Source organism: Astatotilapia calliptera, chromosome 9 (assembly GCF_964374335.1).
Source record: "Astatotilapia calliptera chromosome 9, fAstCal68.1, whole genome shotgun sequence".
Lineage (NCBI taxonomy): Eukaryota > Metazoa > Chordata > Actinopteri > Cichliformes > Cichlidae > Astatotilapia > Astatotilapia calliptera.
Window position 1 is genome coordinate 21,560,196 of NC_137430.1, and position 22,730 is coordinate 21,582,925.

General features: G+C 41.6%; 2 protein-coding genes across 3 annotated transcripts in view; both read right to left on the minus strand.

Annotated features, from left to right (window-relative positions):
- Positions 1-9,956, minus strand: part of ptprn2 (protein tyrosine phosphatase receptor type N2) — a 158,708-nt gene extending 148,752 nt beyond the window's left edge. Inside the window, exon 1 of the mRNA XM_026179794.2 lies at positions 9,615-9,956. Coding sequence (XP_026035579.1) covers positions 9,615-9,726 — 112 coding nt within the window. The 5' untranslated portion in view covers positions 9,727-9,956. The remainder of the gene's footprint in view (positions 1-9,614) is intronic.
- A 912-nt stretch (positions 9,957-10,868) lies between these two features.
- Positions 10,869-22,635, minus strand: ncapg2 (non-SMC condensin II complex, subunit G2). 2 transcript variants are annotated; one of them, XM_026179797.2, is made up of 26 exons: positions 22,284-22,635; positions 19,675-19,857; positions 19,376-19,487; positions 18,924-19,081; positions 18,648-18,782; positions 18,435-18,529; positions 18,201-18,357; positions 18,007-18,099; positions 17,662-17,787; positions 17,353-17,532; positions 17,039-17,191; positions 16,686-16,908; positions 16,497-16,594; positions 15,590-15,760; positions 15,428-15,498; positions 15,160-15,310; positions 14,529-14,702; positions 14,310-14,426; positions 13,709-13,861; positions 12,836-12,935; positions 12,267-12,469; positions 12,031-12,165; positions 11,803-11,906; positions 11,622-11,722; positions 11,432-11,531; positions 10,869-11,336 (listed from the first exon to the last, which is right to left on the minus strand). In XM_026179797.2, exons 1-26 carry the CDS (start codon positions 22,359-22,361, stop codon positions 11,285-11,287), a joined length of 3,423 nt encoding a protein of 1,140 aa, XP_026035582.2. In that variant the 5' UTR covers positions 22,362-22,635; the 3' UTR covers positions 10,869-11,284. The 2 variants fall into 2 exon arrangements, with proteins under 2 accessions (XP_026035582.2, XP_026035581.2); XM_026179796.2 differs by having other exon boundaries at positions 15,590-15,763.
- Between the last annotated feature and the right edge of the window lie 95 nt (positions 22,636-22,730).

Here is a 22,730-nt window from a genome sequence, read left to right on the forward strand (position 1 = left end):
TTTAAACCTCCTCCTCGCTTCGAGCCTCCGCTGTCTCACCGTCACCTTTTTTCTTCTCTTCATATATGTTACTAATGTACTTCAAATGAGACAGTTGGTCACAAATATAGGAAAACACCCATCTTTCTGTTGCTTTTTTCCCTTCAAACAGTCATTTTCCTTTCCTGCTGCACTGAGAAATGGCCCAGAGTATTAATCAGCATCCCCCAAAGGCGAAACCGGAACGTTACTGCTTTAATCACAGCTGAGATAGTATAGATTAATTCCTGTGCTCAGCTCACAGCTTTCAGAATCCTCATTACTGTGTTATTGTCCTCATTATAAATCTTAACTCCGCCACACAGAGGTGACCTTCACTCTGACCCCTTTACCAACACCAGTTAATTTGAACCTTGAGAAACGCCGTCCACTCCTCCTTGTAAAAACCGATGACGTTTTTAACACTCGCCGTGTCAGGTGTGTGCAGAGGAGAGAGAGTGCAAAAAAGGAGCACGTTCTTTGCACTGTTGTTGGCACGCAAGCGGGAAAACACCTTCTTTGTTTGTGTTTTTAATCAACGTAAAGGTCCAAATGCGTCATGTTCTTACACCTGACAAGTCTCAGAGGAAGAAAGAGCCTCTACTGAACTATAAACTAATTTTAGCGTCTAAAAGAAAAGCAGACTTCCCCTGGAACATGTCGCCTTCCTCGCTTCTCTGGCGGCACTCCTCCTCCTTGACCCAGAATATCTTCAAGGTTCACCTTGAACTGAAGAGAGCCTAACGAGATGTATCGTCTCGACACGTCTATCTTGACACAATTCTGACTTCATTCCTCTCATAAGCTGCCGACATTTGTCTGGAAAGACACAGGAACAGCCAGCCGCCGTGCTCCCAACACACTCCTCTGAGCATCTGTTGAATCACAAAGAAAATCCACCCTCCGCCTGTTATCACACCAGCCGTGGAAGCAACCCAAGCCATGGATACACAGCCTGCTTTGTTTTACGTTTTTTTCCTTGCACTTTCAAGGGTACAATTGTGAAATCAACTAAAAACTCAAAAATACCAGTTTCCCAGACTATCTGAAAAACAGCGTCGCTCGAATAGCTTATCAGTCTGCGATTCATGTCATCCTGAAAACAAGACTTCCAGCAGCTGTGTGGCTGAGAAGAGGTCCTTTACAACACCGTATGCGCTTTATTAGCGAGAATCAATAGATATATATTATATTCAGCAACAGATGATGGCAGAACTGTTAATGTCAGATCAGTTACACTCGTACTGAATGCTGCAGCTGTTGAGTTTATTAATTTGGAAAAACAGGCTTTGCAAATAGCACACCAAATGCTTATTTAACCATCATGTGCTGCCATGTGCACGAAGAGGGGGATGTACTGCACAATGAAAACTCATCCAATAAATGGTTTGCCATTTATTAGATGAGTCAAAGCCCTTAGTGAATTGTAGAAGGGCTCCTCATACGAAGTGTCAATAAAGGCTGAGCTGAAGGCCGGCGCTTCGGCCTGACCCTCCACCAGACCAGTCAAGATGACTCAGACATCCTGAGAGAAACGAAAAATGCACTGTGACCTTTACTGAGAGTAGGAGAGCCATCAAAGCCGGGTTTTTATTAGTCTGGCAGTCATATTAGTTCTCGTCCTTATATGAGTTTTAACTTAATTAGCAATTTTGGTGGCAGAGGAGTTTTCATTACTAGAAAACTCATATACATACATGCATGAGGTGTTTGACTATACCTTCTTCTGCTTTGGCCCAGAGTAAAATATCTTACAGTGAAAATCTGTTGCAGATATGTTTGTGCAGAAGAAGGTCTTTGATCACTTGTTTGCTCCCTTAATGTGTTATCTAGTAGCTTAACACCTGTAAACATAACTGCCCACACTGGCACTATGAACTTGTTGTGGTTTAATTCAAAGCACCAAAGAGAACCTCCCAACTCCTCTTCTTCATACTTTTTTGTCAGCAGCAGATATTTCTGCATCAAATTTACATTTTCTTCGTCCATGTATTTATGGAAGTATTGCCTACTTGGCATATCCAAAAGGAGTAAAAGGTTGTAACAGAACAATTTTAGGGTCAAGATGAATGAATGAACTTTATCCACATTCATTTTCAAAAATGCGCACGTCAATTTCAGGGGCATTCCCACTTTATCTGACGGGTGGCTGCTGTGTGCGAGCTAATTCGAACTACTGACAAGGACCTCTGGGGTGGGTGTCGGAAGTTGTACTGGTGTTTTTCAAGGAATTATCCAATAAATAATATGACTTTCTGTGTAGTTAATTGTACTGACAGCTAGGGGTGGAGGCTGTAGCCCCAAAATTATATCACAAAATTTCAAGGAAATTTGCAATGATGATAATTATGGTGAATGCAGTTTGCAGGCAGCAGCATTTATTAGTGCAAATAAAATAAAGGGCGTTTTCCATCCTTCATTTCCAATGAGCTGCTGTCAGTGATGACAGACTACCTCATCTAAACTCGCATCTATTGCCACAAGCAGCAGCAGTATTATAGTGCAATAGTAGTGACACACCATTATTTATAGTGATAAAGGATACGTCAAAAGCAGAAATGTAGCCCAGGTAGTGTTTTCTCTGGAAATTTGTAAGTATAAAACAACAGCTTAACACTTTAGTGTAGAGTAATTAAAGTCACTGAACTTTGCAACTCTTATATTGTCACATAATGCTGCTTTTCCATCATTTAACTGCATCAGTAATTCCCATCCATCGTTTGGTCTTTCTGTCATATTGAGTGCAGTGAGTGAGCGCTCCGGTGACACTCTGCTGAGTCATTTGTTTACTTTTGGGTCGCACATCACCGTCTGCTAGCACCTCCTCGTGTGTCTTCATAGCTTAGTGGTACTCCTGGTGTTTTTTGTTTTTTTCAAGTGGTGAAACGAGTTTGTTGTTTCCACCTTTATCAGGAACAGGTTTTTTTTTTTAATAGTGTACAAAGTGTAGCCTACTTTGTTGGAGGTTGATGAAGCAGTACCGCTCAAGACTGGCACCCGCTCTCGCTCTCAGATGTTCTCGGGCTTGTGTCATTGTGTGGGCTATGAAACAAACTTGTGGTCTTGATAAACCACTGATATCATAATATTACACTTTTTTTGACCATGTAAAAATGTATTTATACCAGTATGTCTGGGGACAATATGGTACGGCACAGGACGCTCTAGTTTTTAAGTGAAATTTCTGTAAATTCTAAATAAAATTGTCCCCAAAAATTAAATGAAAGCAGCCAAATTATTAAAATTGAGGCTTAAAAACGTCCAAAGCGTTTCTACTGTGTGATGACTGGGTTGATCTTTCATATACAGTCTATGGCAGGGGTGGGGGAACTCCAGGCGTCGAGGGCCGGTGTCCTGCAGGTTTTATATGTGTCCTTGATCCAACACAGCTGATTTAAATGGCTAAATTACCTCCTCAACATGTCTTGAAGTTCTTCAGAGGCCTGGTTATGAACTAATCGTTTGATTCAGATCTGCTGACCCAGGGTGATATCTAAAACCTGCAGGACACCGGCACTTGAGGCCTGGAGTTCCCCACCCCTGGTTTATGGTAACGGCTTCAAATACATTGCACCTGCTTCTATAGAGGTTTTGCATACTGCACTGGTGGACAAGTTAATGTGGCATTAACTTCATGGCAGTCACTGCTGAAGTCCCAGTCACGCAGACCTACAGACTTGTCAGTGATCACCCCCTGGCAACCACCTGTTGCTATGGAATGATGTGTTTTCCCCAACTGGTGGCAAAAACATCCTTGTGTTTGCTTTGGTCGCTAGCACGTTGCTGACGTCATAGTTTGAATGGAAGTGACTTGTCTACTAACCCTGTCCAGCTACTCTCCGAACTATAGCAAAACAGTGAAAAGTGAGAGTGGAAATGGCGAGTCAAAGTTGTGCCGACCTGTTTCAAAATTCATTTGACACTTTTTTGAGTTTTTAGTTAGCAAGTATTTGCAGAGAAACTAAGAGAGAACTACAGACAACCACAGCATTCTGCAACCAAAGCAATGTCAAGAGGTTTTTGCTGATTTGCATTGTTTGCCACCCAGTTCACCCAGTGACACCGAGCAGCCTCCAGAAACCGCTGCCAACAGGTTGGGGGAATGCACATTTTGTGCCCTAGTGCCACAAAAAAGAAGACATCCTAAACCACGCAGCATAAAGGATGAAAAAAGACAACTTCCACTGAAGCAAGATGTCCTGCTTGTGGATGCAGACTTCACCATGTTCATAATCTGTGCTGTAGTAAAATATCAATCCTAATACTGCTGCACATTTCGATCGCCTCTGTTGATTTATTACCACTATGAGATGCTTGATTACCACTCAGTCCTGATATCTATTGGATGACAGAGGGCTGTGGCAAAATACATACAGCTCAGCAGCCAGTTAATCAAATCCCACTTGTCTGGGTATGTTAGGCGGTGGCTGCTGAGAGCCAGCTGTAAAGAAAAAAACAACAGACAGACAGTGCAGCCTTAAAGCACATCTCCAATGTACACATTGGAGAAAGGTCACATATCAATCAATATATCCTCTAACACTCCTTAATTTGTGTGTAAAAAGTGTGTTGAAGGGGGGAGTGGAACAGATTTGCTCAGAGGCTGTCACAAGCCCCGCGTGTCCATGTTAAACTCTGCTCAGTCTGATCTCAGTGTTCCTGCTAGATTTGTGTGTGCATTATTAGAATCGCAACAACACCTCGATAGCAGCTAGACTGCTCTGCTTTCCCTTTATTAAATCCTCGGAGCTGCTCATAACCTTTAAAGGATTAATATTTCTTTCTTTTATTATTTACATATAGCAAATGTTGCTGAAAGTACATTTTTTTTCTCATAAACAGCACCTGCAAGCTGGAGAAAAGCTACCTGCGTAGCTAACAAACACTGGGATTTTTTCAGTAGTTGTATTGGGATTCTTGTCACTGCCAAACCTCTGCAAACAAAGCAGAGATGCTGAACAGAATTTTAACAACAATCCTGATGGAAATACTGATCGCAAGGCACTAGAGTGTTTCTGCTAATTTTCTATTGGCTACAATCTGTGCTGGAGTCAATAAATTCATTATTTAAATTATGTTTTTTCTAACTTTGTGTAAACAAGGCATTAACCTTTCAGCATTCTTCAAATAAAGATGAATAGTTGCCAATCCTTTGATAAAAATCTTTCTGCCTCTTTCATCAATTACGAGCACAGCAGGCCTTCGCGTACACTGAGGCAAAATTAAAGTGTAAGAGTGCTGTTAAGCTTTTTAAATGCCGCTGCCTTTTGGTTAATTTACAAGTGCTGTGCTTTTGAATTACATCTCACTTTCAAGGCGGCAGACTCAAGGCTGGTTAGTGAGTCACCTTGGTGGGAACAAGTTGGAAACGCGTTAACCAGTCCATGACCTCTCCCAGTCTTTGGAAGACCAGAGCGTCCTCCCAGAAGAAGCCGCTCAGACGTCAGCAGCTGGATCAAGGCAACATAATGGCACGCCGTGTGAGCGAATCTAAACCAATCGAAAATTTTAGTGCACCACAGAGACGACGAACAGCAAATACAGGAGGAATAAAGGGTTTAAAGTTTCAACAGTGATGGGTAATGGTGGCATGTTTTAGGCTATTTTAGGCATTGTAGCTGCCAGGAGAAAACAACATTTAACTTTGGGGAAGTTTACTTTTATCTTCTTTAGGATTCAAGTTTTGCAGCCAAAATAGTTCAGGTTAGAAAACAGAATTGCTGTAATTTAGTTTAGCGTTCTGCCTTTAAGCTGATTAATTTAGTAAATTACTACAACACGAACCCACAAAACATCAGTTAAAATGCTTCCTAGAGTTGGCTTTATACTTTCTTTAAAGTATTTGGGGAAAAGTCCATCTACCAACAAAGCTGTTAGATGGATTAACTAAATTTTTCTTATTTACATTTCATTTACATTTGTAGTCATTCAATTTTTATGCTAGATGCATTTCTGACTCCACAGTTATGTTGCAACCAATTCGTTAAGGCTTAATAATTATGATTGTAAACCCTCCACAAGTTAAAATGCGATTTAAAACCACTAATATTTACTAGATATTGCTTCTCTTCCTATCTGTAGACAGTATAAAACATGGATGTAGCTCCTCAGTTCAGAACAGCCACAAACCTGCTGATGGCAATAGCTGTGGTTGTAAAAACACTTCTAGTCTGTTGGAAAACAGCTTTCAATCTTGACATCTAAAACACTTTTCTGCTAAGTTCATGGGCCCAGTCACTCGTTTCAGGACATAATGAACTTGAGGGGGTAGGGACAAATAAGTAAATACTTCAGCCTACTCCTTTTCAAACAAATAATGGAATGATATTTTGTAATGATTGTGAAGGCACATGTTTGAAATGTTTGAAATAAAAATGAACTGAACTGAACTGAAAAAGAAAAATTGTCTTTGTTAGAAATCTTGGCCATAGTATGTTGCAAAACGGATGATTACCTGTGCATCGAGCGAAGCAGCAAAGAATGAGTTTATTCTAATCTTGTGTTTCTGTTTTGCTGTTGTTATATTATTACCAGTGGTGGGAATCCAGAATCAGTTTAAGTAGGTTCAGAGGTGTCCAACCATCAAAATCCTCTGCTTCCAAGCTTATCAGGCCCTTATTACAATGCTGGCATGTTTTTCTGCCAGTTGCATTGATTCATTGATTAAGCCACAGAGTGTACAAAAAAGGTGCTTTCAGCCAATAATGATGCGACCTATATGGACAGACATACTGGGGCACCTGCACATTTCACCTGCTGGAGCTGCTCCGTCATTGAAACCCATGTAATGAAGTTCCCAACACACAGTTTTGGTGCTGATGTTAAAGATTATATTATTGTCTCTATTTTCTGTTTCAACTCTAGAATCTGGTTAGATTTTAGTTCTTGCTACTTTTCTAATCCATTGCCCTGTAAATCTTTTTCTAGATTACTTTATATTTGATTCCCTGCATTTTAGTTCAAATTAGCCTTCCTGGTGTCATCGCATACATCGCTGTCAAGTGTTTGTCTCTGTTATGCAGTTACTCTGTTTTACTGGTCCTCTTGAGTCATTACTTTCATTTCCTTCAATATTGAATCACTTTCAGCTGTGTCTTGTTACCCCGATGTTTCCAGTCTCCCCGATTACCTCCAATATTTAATTAAAGCCCCCGTTTTCCTCAGAATCTAGAATCGTAAGGCGTTCTTGTCCATCCATCTTTGTGCGTGGGAAATGAAATAACATAAATTCTGTGGTACTTTTATTTATTTATTTTTTTCTACTTTGTTTTGTTTTTTGTTTATGAAGTCTGCATTCGGGTCTACAACCTGCAAACCTTGACAACGTGATCTGCCACTTTGTGGCTCAGTTGTTGTGCTTCCTAAACACTCCTACTTTGCAAGAATATCTCTTACAGCTGATTGTGAAACATCAAATCTCTAGAGATGCAACGTTGGCCTCCTACCACAGCACCATACTCAAATTTAGTGGGCTCTCTACAAAAACACATTCTTTCACAATGTTTGTAGAGGCAGACTTCATGGCTTGGTACTTGATTTTATACACCTGTGATAACGGGACTGAAAACACCTGAATTCAAAGATTAGGTGATGTTAGCCAGATACTTTCCCCCCCACATAATGCAGCTTAAACCTGCATTCTTTCTAATAGCTAGCAGTGGGGGACTTGTACAGCTTTACTTGATCTATGACCTCAGTAACACTCCCCCGATAAGTCAATGGTCTCGTCACCAGTTTTAAGTCTTCTTCTTTGATGTATTAAACATTTTTGTCCTATTTATTGAAAAACAACCAAACAGGCTGTGCCTACCTAGTGATGTCATAGTGCCATATCAGTCTTTTATATACAGTCTTTGGCGTGCGTCTTCTTTTCATTCTACAAAGAACATTTATCAGGAATCAGTAGTTGAGTTGACCTGTATGCAGAATCGATGAAAACACTAATGATCACTAATGCTCATCTCTTTATTCCCACACAGCAAATAATAGGTTTGGATAACTGCTGAAGTGTCTCAGGGGTGGAGTCTTTGAGCCAATGTGGAAAATGGACATAAATTCACACCACTACTTAAATATCACAGCCATTAACTGCATTTTCAGAGCTTGTAGCTGCAGACTTATTTTCTCCGTCTGGCTTTCATGTGCTCTCAGACATGCAGGATGTATACACCCACACACAGCGTGCTCTCACCGTCTCTCCCACACAAACACAACGATGTGGTTATTTTTAGATCAAGACACACATATATTTATATATATATATATATATACACACATATGGAGAGAGCTTTACATATGCTATATAAATAGAGTCACATCATGAGTGCACTTTGATCCAAATCTTCCCTGTGACATGGCATAATCCGCAGTGGGGCTCATTAAAAACAATAACCATCCCCAACTCTCAGCCACACTCTGACAATGGAGACCTCATTCACACACACAGAAAAACACTCTGAGAATTCAATGAGAGAAATGCACTCGGGGAATATGAGCACTGACTCATTCACAAGAATTTGAAGAATAAATTAGCCAACTTGCAGAGAGAAAAACCCAGTGAACAAAAGGGTAAGTTCTGGGCTTTCCATATTATTGTATTTGTTAATCTGATCACTTAGAATATATGTGTTTATATGAGAAAATAAGACAACAGGTTACCAAAGGGCTTCCTCCTGTTCTAAATATACAGAATATGATGCAGCTCAGTGTCTGTATGAATCATCAGAGCAGAAGAGGCGACCAGAGACCTATATTCGCCTCTAGCTCATGATAAAGTTTATGAAAATATGTGCTCCGCCTCCTGATGCTGGATCAGTACATCTGATTTTTTTTCAGTGTAAATGAGCTCACACACTACTGAAGCAGGAAAATGAATCATTTAATCTCTCATATGTCTCATTAAACGGACACAATTATCACTGCGGCTGCTCCAATACATCACTCTTTGGACATCTGCCACTCTTTTCTTTCAAATCACAGAGCAGTGTCTGAGGCAGGGCTGGAAGAACAAATCAAGGGTAATGAAAATTTACCTCAGCCAAGTCTGAATATGAAACATAGCAATATGAAATATGCCCTCTTTTCCCGGGGAGCATATAGGATGTCATCAAATATTTAACTGAGTTTAAAATTGCATGCTCCTTAAGGGAACGTGTGAGTAATTTTTATGTGCTGGGAAACTGTTAAAGGAATATGAAATGGGATGCATTGCTAGAGATGAAGGAGGTAAAAGGTGGTCACACATACAAAAAGTGTGCAGGAAAGATTGTGTCCATGAGGCCTGAGAGGTTATGTAACTTTTCCCTGTTCAGGTTTCATCCAGTCTTGCCCACGGCACAGGTAAGTTTGCACCAAGACGGTGATACACTGTTTGCAAATACCGACATTATGAGTCTCAGCATGCATTAGGAACTTTTCTGCAAAGAGAGCAACTGTTTATATTAGAGATCGAGCCAAAAGAGGGCAACTCGGGAGGATTTAGCACCACGGACAGAGCCTGTGAGCGTACATACAAAAGAAAAACAACTAAAAACCTAAAACACTTGATATGTTACAAAAAAAAAAGCAATAACAGAAAGTGGAGCACAGCTGCTTACCAAATTTTCTGTCGGCGAGGGCAGGTGAGGAGCAAAGGCTGACAGCCAATGCCGCGAAGAGGACGGGACACCAGACTGAATCCATACCGCTCCTGCCTATACTCCAATCCATCGCTCACCTCCGCTAAAACAGCATGTTGTTTAACCCCAAACTCAAAGTGTCGGCCGCTCGGAGGAGACTCACAGAGAGAGCATGTCGGAGGGCTCAGATAATAATAATAACAATACGGAAAAAACGGGTAGAAACTGGAGCCGAAGTGGCTAAACGGCAACACAATACAGGCGTTGTTTCAGCACCACAAACAGCTACCAGCCTCACGGAGGAGCCCCTCCTAAGTTTCTGACGTCAAACACACATGGTGAGGAGGGATGATGCGTGCAGCATGCAACCGAGCCGGGAGGGGTGCATGGATGGAAAGGAGAGATGTGAATGATCACTGCCCGAAAGGCTTGCAGCCAACATACAGAAACCGGGGTGGGGGGTGAAAACCCCCACATGTTCAGATTGATTGATAGGACTGATTTAGATGACTGGGGGAAACAAATGACGCGCACTGCAGGGGAGTTACAGAAATACTGCACATGAATATCAATGAATGAGCTGCTACTACATTTCTAGAGTACAGGTGCATTAAAATAATACAATATAAATTTATTATTTATATGATATTTATAATAAAATAAATACAGGGCTAATATTAACAAAATATATATATACATATATTTCATTTTATTTAATTTACTTAAATTTTTTAGCTTTAAACTTTTATATAGTACATTTTTTAATGTCTCCATTTGTGTTCATCATAGCTGTATTCGTTTTCTTTATCCACATCAGATTCTCTAAAACAACCCGGTAGAAACTAAATTTAGTAAAACTTAAAGTGAATTATGTATTACAATCTGCTACGTTCGTTTTAACCCTGGAATTTAGATGAACTGGTGACATCAACAAAATATGGCAAAAGCATATAGTTTGTTCCTTTGTGTTGGACAAAAGATGAAGCGGTGAATCTAACCACTTCATCAGGTGATGTTACCTCGTGCCACTTTTTGAGACTAGAAGCTTTGCTGTCTGCAGTGTTAACAAATATTTAAGAACCGTATGTAAAGTCTGAAAATGGAAGCGGTTCCCTCTTTGAGAATGAAAGGAAGTGAGAGGATGATTTACGGCTTGTTTTCTCTGTTATTACTCTGCAAAGCGCCGCACGGGCAAGAAAACATCTGAGGAGGAAATAAACATCAAATTTAGGCTGATTGATACTGTTTGTTTTATTCTGATTAGCAGCAAACTGCAAGCTGACAGAGCAGCAGACACATAAACAGACACACGATGAAGATATGCATTTCAAATTGTTTTCAAAAAATATATGGCGAGTGAAAGCTTAAAAGAAAAGTCCCACCATATCTCTTAAGTCAAGTTCTCAATCTTTATTTGTTAACATAAATATAGAAAGTTTGAGACATGAACTGAGTATTGTATGCCATCAAGAAATAAATACAATGCAGGAGTTTAGCGAGCCTTGGAAAACTTTGTATTCCTGGTATTAATCCAAACCCTTAAAACAAAGGTGGCTGGGGAAAATCGACCTTCAGGAAAGCAGACCAAACAAAACAAAACAAAGCAGAAAATACATCACATCGAAACTTTTGTCTTTTAAAGTTGGAACTCATAAATGCAGAATCTCATTCAAAGTCGTCACAGAAGATTCATAAATAACCCTGTTGGGGAAAAAAAAAAAAGATGATTAGCCAAATTTAGTTATTATTATTCACAAGTCATCAAAACAAAATCATCAGATTTCCTCCTCGCTTACCTCTGGACGTCTGTGCTGTCTGCAAAGGTGACTGCATGTTTGTAAAGCTGCTGCTGGACGGACACAGCTGCGCTCTTCAAGCCCGCTTTAGACTGTCCGGCTAACAGGCGGCAAGTGAAATGTGTCGTTAGGACCAGAAGGAAAAATGTTCAGTTTTAAAGTTTTCCGTTTTTTGGAAGTGGAAGCTCACCGTGTTTGATGACCGCCAAGACGTGCAGGACGGCTGCGAGTTCAACGAGATTGCCGATGGCCTCGGAATCCACAGATGTGCAGACCTCTGCCAGAAATGCCCTAAAAGAAGCAACAGCAAACCATTAGACTCTGGAATACTCATTCATGGAAGTTAATGAAAAGAAACTTTCAATACTGACCTGGTAACAGGCTGTGACTTGAGGAGGACAGACAGCAAGATCCTGGACAAAGGAGGCATGTCGTCCACTGACTCTGGGATGATCACCGCCTCAGGATGCTCAATCTTTAAAAAAAACACGAACGTTAATATTTCCAAAAAGTCCCACATCAGTCTCAGAAAATGCAGGATAACTGTTTATAATCTGAGTGCGTCCATTGTGCTGCTACCCTCCTCTGTCAGCTCACACCTTCTGAAGCAAATGTCTCTTCTCCACAACGATAACCGCAAATAAAGTAGAGAAGACCCCGCTGAGAGGTGCTCGGTCCCAGAGTTGGGCCACCTGAAGGAAGTCCGACAGACCGGGAACAGCTGACTGACAGAGCTGCATCAGAGCAGGAAGAGAACATTTTATGGAGGTTAAAGCTCAGTTACCGGAACAGCCAGGTCCATCAGAGACTTTAATAAATAAAAATTTTGAAAAACCTGCTTTCCTTCCTCTGGATCCTTCCTAAGGCGACGGGCCAAGAGCTCTATAATCTTCTGGAAAATGTTAGACACCACACCTAAAATAACAGTGGTTGGATCCTCCTGATTCTCTTCAGGCTCCTTGCTGTCCTCAGGTGCATAGCTGTTTGCCACCTCCTTCAAAATTGGCAACACTGCAGGGATGCACAGGTAGCCCGCTTCTGAAAACACAAAGCAGCGTTATCTTCAAATTTCATCAGTTTTTCTCAACAACCTTTTTTTCTTCTGACAAAAAAGATTGATAACTAAAAAAAGGAATGCACTATTAAGTTGTGTAGAACTGCTCCGGGGAAAACAGTGCAACGCTTTACGTCCCACTCTCCTCGTTTTCCATGAAAACGCGATGGGAGGAAGAGAAGAGTAGACATGTGGATACATTTTGCATTTGATCTCATTAAAAATAAGATGCTTTGTAAACCATGTGGAGCAACTCTCTACTTTGGGTGAAGTAGGCTATTTTCAGAAAAACAAAAGTCCTGGCATTTCTCGGCGTAAATACAGACATGCAGACCATCTGAAACGCTCACCTGAGAGGAGGATGAGCGAGCACAGGTGTAGGATTTGACCCTTGAATGTCTCATCGCCCAAACCCACGAGCAAAACGTCACGGCATACTGTCAGGAAGCTCTGTGAAGAAAACAAAACAAAAACAACAAATAGGGATTACACCCACTCTACATGTTAGCATAACGCTCATTTTTATGTCCAACACAAGCAGGTTTATTTTCAACACTCAAAGTGACAGGCTAATAAAAAAAAAAATGGAAACAAACAGATAATGCTAAAATGAGATAATAAAGCTATTTCACCACGGCAGTATTAACCGGAGGAGGCATGTACAGAGTGTGTGTGGACTGAGGCAGAACAATCAATGAAGAGTCTAAATTTACCAAGCAGAACAGAAAGTCCTGGGAGCAGGAGGAAAAAAGGCTCCACAAAAACCTAATGTTCTGGATAACAACATAACTCAGCCTCGGCGCTGTGTGCCCGGGTGAAAATGAGTGAGTTAACAATCGAAAGTGGCAATTTATGCACGAGGAGATGTGATTTAATTCGCCTGTGAGAGAAATCTTTTGCTTGGATTGACTTTACTGGTCAGATAAACCAGAACCATTCGTCACAAATCGACCTCGCATCTGAATTTATCTTTGCTCTTCTTTGAAATAGCTAATCGGTATTTCTTTAAACAGACAGGCTGATGACCCATCATGTGAGCCTAAATCACACATTTGTGCTGAATTGGAAATCAGAGCCTCGTCTCCTTTTAATGGAAACCGCACACATTTTCCTTGTTTGACCAAATTAAATGTCTCAATATTTTCAAACCCCTGCTTAAAAAAAGAAAAAAAAAGTAGCTCTTGATACAAACACATGTTCACAAAATGAACTGTGGAGCTCACCTCGGTTATCTCTGCAGCCAGCGGCTGTGGCTGAGATTTCTCAGAGTCCTCGCTGTCATCATCGCTACGTTTCGCTAGAAAGGGCAGCACCCTGTCGGCTACCCACGCAGCCACATGCTCCAGAGAGAGCAGGTAGTCACGGCCATCTGACAGCTGAAAGAGAGAGAAAAGCTTTCATTTTCTTTTTTTAATTCTTTTTTCACAATTAACAAGAGGGGGGGTAGGGGAATTAAAAAAAAAACAAATCAACCCATGGCCACATTTAGCGTTTGAAATCAAACTCTGGCTCCTTTTCCCCTTTGGCGTAGGTCATTCCTGCGGATGCGAACATGGTAAGTACACTCAGGTGTAGAACAAAACACCTGAGCTGAGACCGTTTGAAGGAGTCCAGCTCCTAACAAACTCCAGAGCAGTTTGTGAGAACTTGATCCAACATAACAACAAAATATCTGCTGCTAATCTGAGCTAAAAGCCTTCCCGTGAAGCTTTGCATTCTGGGATACAACGGCAAACTACAGATGTGTTACTACAGTCCAGTGTTGCCTGAAATATTAACTATTAAGGTGGAGAGTCTAATGACAGAAAGTGCTATAAGCCTCACGTTATGTTGCAGATGTGCGCCGAGGCGGCCGTGGTGCTTGAAGGCGTTCAGTGCCGTCTCCACGCTGGCATGTTTGGGGTCTTCTGTGGTGGAGCTGAGATGACTGTAGAGCACCAACTATGGAGACACAAATGACAGAAAACACACTTCTAATGGAGGAACCGTTCACACTTTTCTGTCATTCGGTTCAAATATCGTACTGAATGACATGCATAATACCTTCCAGTTCCCCAGAACTGTATGCAGCTGCTTCAGTGGTTTTGCACCGAGAGCCAGGACCTTCTCACGTGTTGAAGTGTGGCTGAAAATGTGCTCCAGGTAAGCCAGCGCCAGGTCGGGTTTGGTCTCCACCGTCTCCATGATGCATACCTTTCGACCACTGGTCGCCTTGTCCTTAAGATGACCACAAAAAAAGAGAAATTTTTTTTTAAAAGAATAGAAAATCTAACTTTTTTTTTTTTCATGAAAAGTGCCAATTTCTACAATAGTACAGAGAGAACCCAACAATGCTGTGAGCAAAGATTTGGTGACAGTGGTGAGGAAGAACACTCTTGACAGAAAGTTAAATCGTCATCTGTCATGAAAGGAAAGAAAAGACGAAAGAAGAGGAGCACAGAGAGACCACAAACAAACGAGACATAACACAAACTTTGTGAGAAAGTGGTCAAAAGTTAGAGGCAGTCGTTGTAGATAATGCCAGAGGAGTGAAAGAGCAGTATATCTAAGGGCCACCTGATCCAGCTGTAATCATAAGCTTTATTAAAAAGTTTAAGGCTAATCTTAAACTTTTGTGTTCTGGAGACAGACAAAGAAGACTGCAAAGATGTCAGGCATTGCATAAAGCGAGTACCTTTTTGGGTAGGGACTCTGTGAGCCAGTCAGTGATGAGCTCCAGGATGTCAGCAGCCTGGCCCCAGCTACAGAGGCAGTCGAGCAGCTGGCTGTACTGTGCTGGAGCAGCTCCCGAGTCCATCCTCCTTAGTCTAGACATGACTCCACAGCTAGGAGTAAGAAAGCAGGATGAAGGAGAGGATTATCCAGGATGTTTTTGGTAAAAGAAAAAGCAACAAAAACATAAAAATCTGAGTCAGGAAAAAAAAAAAAAAAAAGCTGCTCACCTGAACATCGGCACTGCAGTCGGGGGCATAAACGAGGCCAGCTGTATGAGAGGAACAGTAGCTCGCTCATCCTGGAAAACAAATCATGACTGCTTACATTTATTCAGGGGACAAAAATAAATATATAAAAAATACAACAGCACCACACTGCAGTGGATGTACCTCAAAGGCCTGGAAATACTTGGACATGACAGAGCCAAACTTGGCACACGTATACTTCTGGGCCTCTTCATTTTGTTTCAGGGCTTTCGAGACACTTCTCCACAGGATGACCACGACCTCCAGCAAACTGGACACGATGGTCATGTCTTTCCCCAACAAGGCAGGTGCCGCCTGCTGAGATGAACAGACACACAGAGGACACAGCCTGAGCTCGTGTTTCAGCACATTTTCTTCTTATCTCTGCAGTTCCACTAGTGGCCACACGAGGCTGGATTTAACCCTTTACAGCAGAAATAAACATGTTTACACCCTGGAACCAAAAGAATTCACCTCTGTGAAATCCTGATAACTGCATCGGTGGTTATTTTTACACATCTCCGGCGGCTGTAGGCACTACCTGTTTGCTAGGCTTCCTCCACTAATTTAAGTCAATGATGTGAACTTAGAGACACGTTTGTGCCATTTGTGGCTTTCGAAGTGTTTTCATGTAATTATGTGACTAATAATAATGCTTCCTGTGGAGTTAATGGCACAGCTGGCCCAAGAAGTTTCTGCTCAGGTTTTTTTTGTTTTGTTTTTGAGTAAATCTTTACTATTTTTTAAAATATATTAATACTCATGTGAAGGTGTCTGTGTGAGGCACTCATTCAGTTTGTGGATGCAGCTTTTTTTTTTTTTAAGCAGTACACTTTCTATTCTAATTATGGACACTTTACACTCTGAAAAACAAAAACAGCAAGAGCCAATTTGCTGAAACAGGAAACAAACAGTGGGTGGCAACGAGGTAGGATATTATTTTTTTATATACATACTTCCATGGTGTTCAATCAATCAAAAAGTCATCTAAATAAATTCAGATTTGACTTAATGCGCGCACATTAAGTCAGTCTGTGTGTTTCCGTCTTACTGCGCTGTTCTCTTTGTTGCTGTCATTGATGTCAGTCATGTCACAGTCAACCTGGATGCAGCTGTTCAGGACACGACGAATGGCCAACATCAGCTTTACTGGAGGAGAAGATAAAACGGTACAAGCATATTTAAAATATCCAAAACACAGCATGCAAAAATAAATCAGGTTTTGTTGCTGTGCATTTACTTAAGTTAGTGGGTGCTGTGTGTCTATAAGCAAACTGGTAGAATTTCCTGGCAGCCATGGGGTTCATCTGGATGAGGGTGATGCAGCGGTTACACCACTCCTTCTCCGACTCGTTGACCGGGAAGAACGACTTGAACAGCAAGTCGACGATACGCTTGGAAACCGAGTGTGAGTCAATGGCAAGGCGGGCCAGCAGGTGGTCCATGTTGCACACGTCCCAGAACTGGAGATTGGTAGATAGAGGAGATAAATGACAAGTAAAATTTGTGTTAACAGGCGTCTTTGGATTCCTGTTTCAATGAGGGACAGCGACAGCCTGTTAAAGCTTTTAAAAAAACCTACACATACATTACCTTTGCAGCACGCACTGCTTTGACCTTCATAAGCATGTCGAGGAAAGCTATCCGGACTTTCTCTGAGTTATCATGAAGGCTGTATTTGAGGGTAGGTAAGAGTTTCTCCAGAAGTGGATGGCTGAGAGCGTTGTCCAGGACAATAGTCAGACACTGGAGAAGGAGGGTAATTACACAAACCACAAGTCATTAAATAAATTATCCATGACTCATGCAAATCCAACGATAGTTATTCCGCATAATTAACTGGCAAAATGTCAGGACAGCGATTTCTTTCTCTTCTTTCAGGAAGGGAAAGAAGCCACATTTTCCACCTTGAACACTGAGCAGCGGACATCAGGGGAGCTACTGTCAGCCGCCAGCTCCGCCACCAGCTTCTTCACGAAGTCTGTGATGATTGTAGGTGGGAGGAGCTCCCAGCATTTAGCCAGGATCTTGCAGACACCCAGGGTGGCGTTGGAGCGCACTGTCGGGTGAGGATCATCAAGGAGGTTCTGGGATGACAACAGGTGACATTTACGATTCTGTCTGCGCTCAGACAACGCTAGTTTAGAAATGCTTTGTGCTACTGAGATACACCGAATATTCCCTTAATGCCTGGCGGGGGTTTGAAAGGTTCTCACCATTGCTGTGTCCAGTTGCTTTTGAATGTTCTCGTCTATCTTCTCGTTGCTTTCACTCGAGTCGTAAAATGGGAAAGCCTCGGTGAAAAGCAAAGTGGAATTTGCACGCACCTCAAAGTTAGGAGCCTGAATAAATCAAACAGAAACACATTAGATTAGAATTAAATGTCAAAAATTCAGGGTTCAGCTGGCTCACGATGGGCCTTTTGAGGGTTGACTGTGCACATAATCTCAACTGGTCTGTATATACTTAAATGTGTGGATCGTCCTCTCATTAATTAATAATATTCTACTTGGTTTTTTTTGCTTGAAAGCGAGGCTAAAACTTGTATGAAATACGCGTACACTGAGAGCTTTCCAAAGTATGGGCCTGTAGAGATTATAGAGCATCTTGTCCACGTTGCGGCAGTCCTTCCTCATGTGGAAATAGCTCACAATCTGAATATGAGACAAAGAGAGCAGAGAATGACACTCCATACGATGAATATGAGGACTAAAAACATCTTTAAAACATGCACATTTTTTATTTTACAGTCTACCTGTCGGACTTTGGAATGCACAGGAGAAGCTCTATGAAGGAAGATCGCATTCTGCATGAAATCCTGAATGCATAAGCTCTCGATCTTCTCCAAGAACTCCCCACTAGCCTTCTTCCATGCTCTGAAGTAGATCTCTGCAATATGAGCAGTGATGGGCCTGAATGGAAGAGTTTAGTTGTTATTAACATGAAAAGAAAAGTGAGCGTGTCGGCGAGAAAAGACTGGGGTTCTTACTTGCTGTAAAACTCCAGCTGGTTTTTGATTGTGCCGTGAATAACCCAGATGAAGTTGACGTTCCAGCTGAAAAGAAACACCAGGAATCGCTTTCCCTGTGACAATATACACATCATCAGACTGACAGCTCGAGAGGGAAGCCACGACGATAAAAATAAATAAAGCAGGGAGTGAATCGTGAAAACAAGCACGCAGCGGCTGAGCATAACTCACATCATCGTTTCTAATGTGAGCAGGGCGGTGAAAGCACTGAAGCAACAAGTCGATTATCTGCTTGTTTTCTTCTGATGTGTAGTCAAGACTCAAAAGCACGTCATGGAGCCTCCACACTCTCTGGATCTCAGCTCCCTGACAAGAGATCACAAAGGTTACCAGTTATCAGCAGACTGCTGTGAGACGCACTGGATACTGATGGAAAACATTTCTTTCAGAGTGAAAACCTGCTGAAAGAGCTGAGGAGCTGACATGTGACTGAGGGGTTACACTCACTGGTTTCTTGAGAATGAAGCTCTTCTGAAGAGACACAAAGAAAGCAGTGCGCCCAAACCGTTCTTTCTCCTGCAGCCCTTTCTTCCACCAGGCCTCACACAGCGCGTGGATGTGGTTCTGCAGAGGTGCCTCTGAGACAGGAAGCGACACCAGTACATCTGAAGGACACCGACACACACAGATGCTCATTATTATTTAAGCTTTCTGAAAACGTCCACGATTCATCTCATAAACTGAGCAATTATGATGGTTTCTCAGGTTGTTTTTTCATAGCTGGTAAAAGAATTGGTACTTATAACAGCTGGTTTCTACTCTTACAGGATAATCAAAGCTCTATAATGTATATATTTATAAGTTAGGTATAAATATCTATCCATCTATCTATCTGAATGGGAAGAGCATCATATGCAACTCATTTGCTGTAAAAATGTGCAAAAAACACAAACACTCACCGTGAAGACGTCGGGTAACTTCCAGAAGGGGGCTATAGGGGTCGTCTTGTAAAACCTGCAGAGACACTGTAGAGACGAGCGTCACGCCGTCCACAACAGCCACAGCGTGTTTCTGGGAAAAAAGTTAATGAACCAGATGTTAAAAAATACAATTAAGCAAAATGTGAAAAAGCTTAAAAGCAATGTGATATTACAAAAATCAACATAGGAGTGCTTTGCATACATCTAGTCCTTAATATTCGAATAATATCACTGACAAAGACTAAGCATGGGGTCAGTGAGCTGATCCTTTTACTCACAGAGTCTGCAGTGGGCTCCTCCTGCATGCCCTCCTCCTCCCTCCTGCCCTCCCAGCGCTCTGTGGGAAACTCCAGCAGGACGTCCTGAAGCAGAGATGCCAGTCTTCTCCACAGGGCCTCCCTCTGCTCTCTGGGCATCTCCTGCAACACCTCCTCCACATCGAAGGGCTCGGCTTTGTCCTTCTGCTCAGATTTATAGACAGACAGGCGCAGCTTTGACTGGACAGCCATGTGTTATGCACATTTAATAAAAATATAATAACTGAAGAAATGATTTTTGTCTGTAATTCCAATGTCAATTGTGACCGCCACATTAAAAAAAGATATTTGAGAGAAAAGGATGATCATGCATTTTTTTCTCACTTCACCTTTCAGCACATCCATTTTTTCTCCATAAAAATCCACAATTTACTTCTCACCAGGCTGAGTCAGACTTAGTTTAGGTCACATTTATTTATTTTTATTTGAAATATAATTAAAAGTTCAAGTCTGCCTTAATGACAAACCACACAAAGGACAAATTTCTTCCTTTTTTACCCCACCGGATGCTAAAACTACCCTGATATTAATATTCTGAATTTGTCACAGCTAACTCTTACATACTGTTCAGGTCAAACCTAATTTAACATTTCTTTTATTTTCATTTCTTTCTTTTTTTTAATGGGGCATGGGTGACAGAGTTGTAGGGGGACCTGTCTATGTTCCCACCATGCTCGGGTTCCTGCAGACACCTGCTGGTCTATGAACGGTCATGGGGGGAATCTCCATACATGAGGGTTAAACAGGCTTATCATCAATAAATTATGCTGGGTGGTTTTGCCTTGTCTCTCTGTAACACTTGTGGACTTATGTGCTGTGATTGCTTAATATCCATCTGTGACATAACTCTGAGAAAAGCCTCAGCTCGGGCTGCAGTGTGAGTACTGACAGGAAGTAGAAAGAAAGGTCATGTTTCTCTCATTTTGGCTTCTCTCCATTGACTCCCTGTTAAACCAAAGGCAGAATTTAAAATTGTCCTCCTCACATTCAAAACCCTTTAATCACTGAGCTCCATCACATTTTAAAGACCTCACAGTGTAAAACTGAGCACTTTTATTTCAGAGTACAGGCCTCCTACGGCTATAAAAGAGTACATTTGCAGAGCATTCAGCTGGATTCAGGAAGGGCAGAGCCTCTCTGCTTTAAAGTTGGGCTTAAATTATATTTATACACAACTTTGTATCCTGCAGTTTGGGAGTTTTCCTCCCTGTACCTTTTTCCAGGCTCGTCTCCATCTGCTCAGTCTAAGATTTTGGAGGGTGAAGCAACCAATTACATGACAGCAACTCAGTGCATTTAGACATGTAGACACACAACTGAAGTTCAAATGTAGCATGAGTATGTAGAATAAAGGTGATTTAAAATACTTTGAATCTGGCGTTGTTGTCTGTGCCACACGGGCTGGTCTGAGTATTTCAGAAACTGCTGATCTGCTGAGATTTTACCACACAGCCATCTCTAGGCTTTACAGTGAGCTGCATTTCTCTGGGTGAAAATGCCTTGGTCACGGGAGAATGGCCAGACTGCTTTAAGCTGATAGGAAGGCAACAGTAAGTAAAATAGCCACTCATTACAACCAAGGTATGCAGAAGAGCATCTCTGAATGCACCACACGTCATACCGTAAGCAGATGGGCTACAGCAGGAAAAGACCACACCAGCTGCCAGGCCTTTCAGCCGAAAACAAGAAACTGAGGCTACAATCTGCACAAGCTCACCAAAATTGGACAGTAAAAGATCAGAAAAACCTTGCCTGGTCTGATGAGTCCCGATTTCTGCTGTGACATTCAGATGGCAGGGTCAGAATTTAGCATAAAAAACATGAAAGCATTGATCCATCCTGCCTTGCATCGATGGTTCAGGCTGCTGTGATGTAATGGCCTGGAGGATATATTCTTGGCACACTTTGGACCCATCAGCTTCAGTTGAGTATGGTTTAAATGTCACAGCTACTGGATTCGTGTTGATGACCACCTCCATCCAATTATGAAAACAGCGTCCCCATCTTCTGATGGCTGCTTGCAATGCCACAAAGCTCAAATCATCTCACACTGCTTTCTTGAACATGGCAGTGAGTTCACTGCACTCAAATGTCCCAAACCGTCACCAGATCGAGATCATGGATGTGCTGCTGACAAATCTAAAGCAACTGTGCATTGCTGTCATGTCAATATGGAGCAAAATCTCTGAGGAATATTTCCATCATCTTCTTAAATCTCTGCCACAAATAATTAAAGCATTTCTGAAGGCAAAAGCAAGGTGTACCTAATAATAACAGGACTTAACACGATGAGCCTGTCTTAGCTTATTGAACAGGAGTGCATGCATTTTCTTGATATTTCTGATTTATTTTATGCTTGAGTAAATCAAAGCCTATTAAAAAAATAGTCTGAAAGATTTTTATTATCGTCTTGGTGACTTTTCCTTTGGTTATAGGCCAAAACCTCTTTGGTGAGTATTAAAAAAACATGTAGGAGGGAAAAATGTTTACTTTACAACAGACAGTAAAAGTTTGTCAAAGTTGGGATCGAAACCAGCATTGTCAAATAGTTAGTTGAGTTAGCTACTTACGTGAAGCTGAATAAAGCGAAGAAAGTCCTCCACATTTTCTTTACAGACTGCTTCTAAAAATGCCTCTCGCTTGGACATGGTTCCTGCTTCCACAGTGATCCGAGGTAACCGTAAGTTTTCCTGTAATGCTGCTATGAAGCCACTATAGCGTTAGCTTGTCTCGCTGTAACAACTCCACAACAAATATGGCAGTCCGTTTGTTGTTACCGTCAAAAGTGCTAATTGCAGACTCAGGGTTGGCTGGTATTAAGGCTCACAATGATGCGCATCTGAATTAAGCAGCATTTCCTTCGTCTGTTACCTTTTTATTAAGGATTTTGTGAAAGGAAACAGTGAAATGACAGCGAGCCATAACAACAGTAAACCCGCGCAAATTTGGATAAAGTCGGTTCCACACGTCATCACGTTTGTTTCGACGCCGACGTACAGTTGCAATTCCCGCTTTTG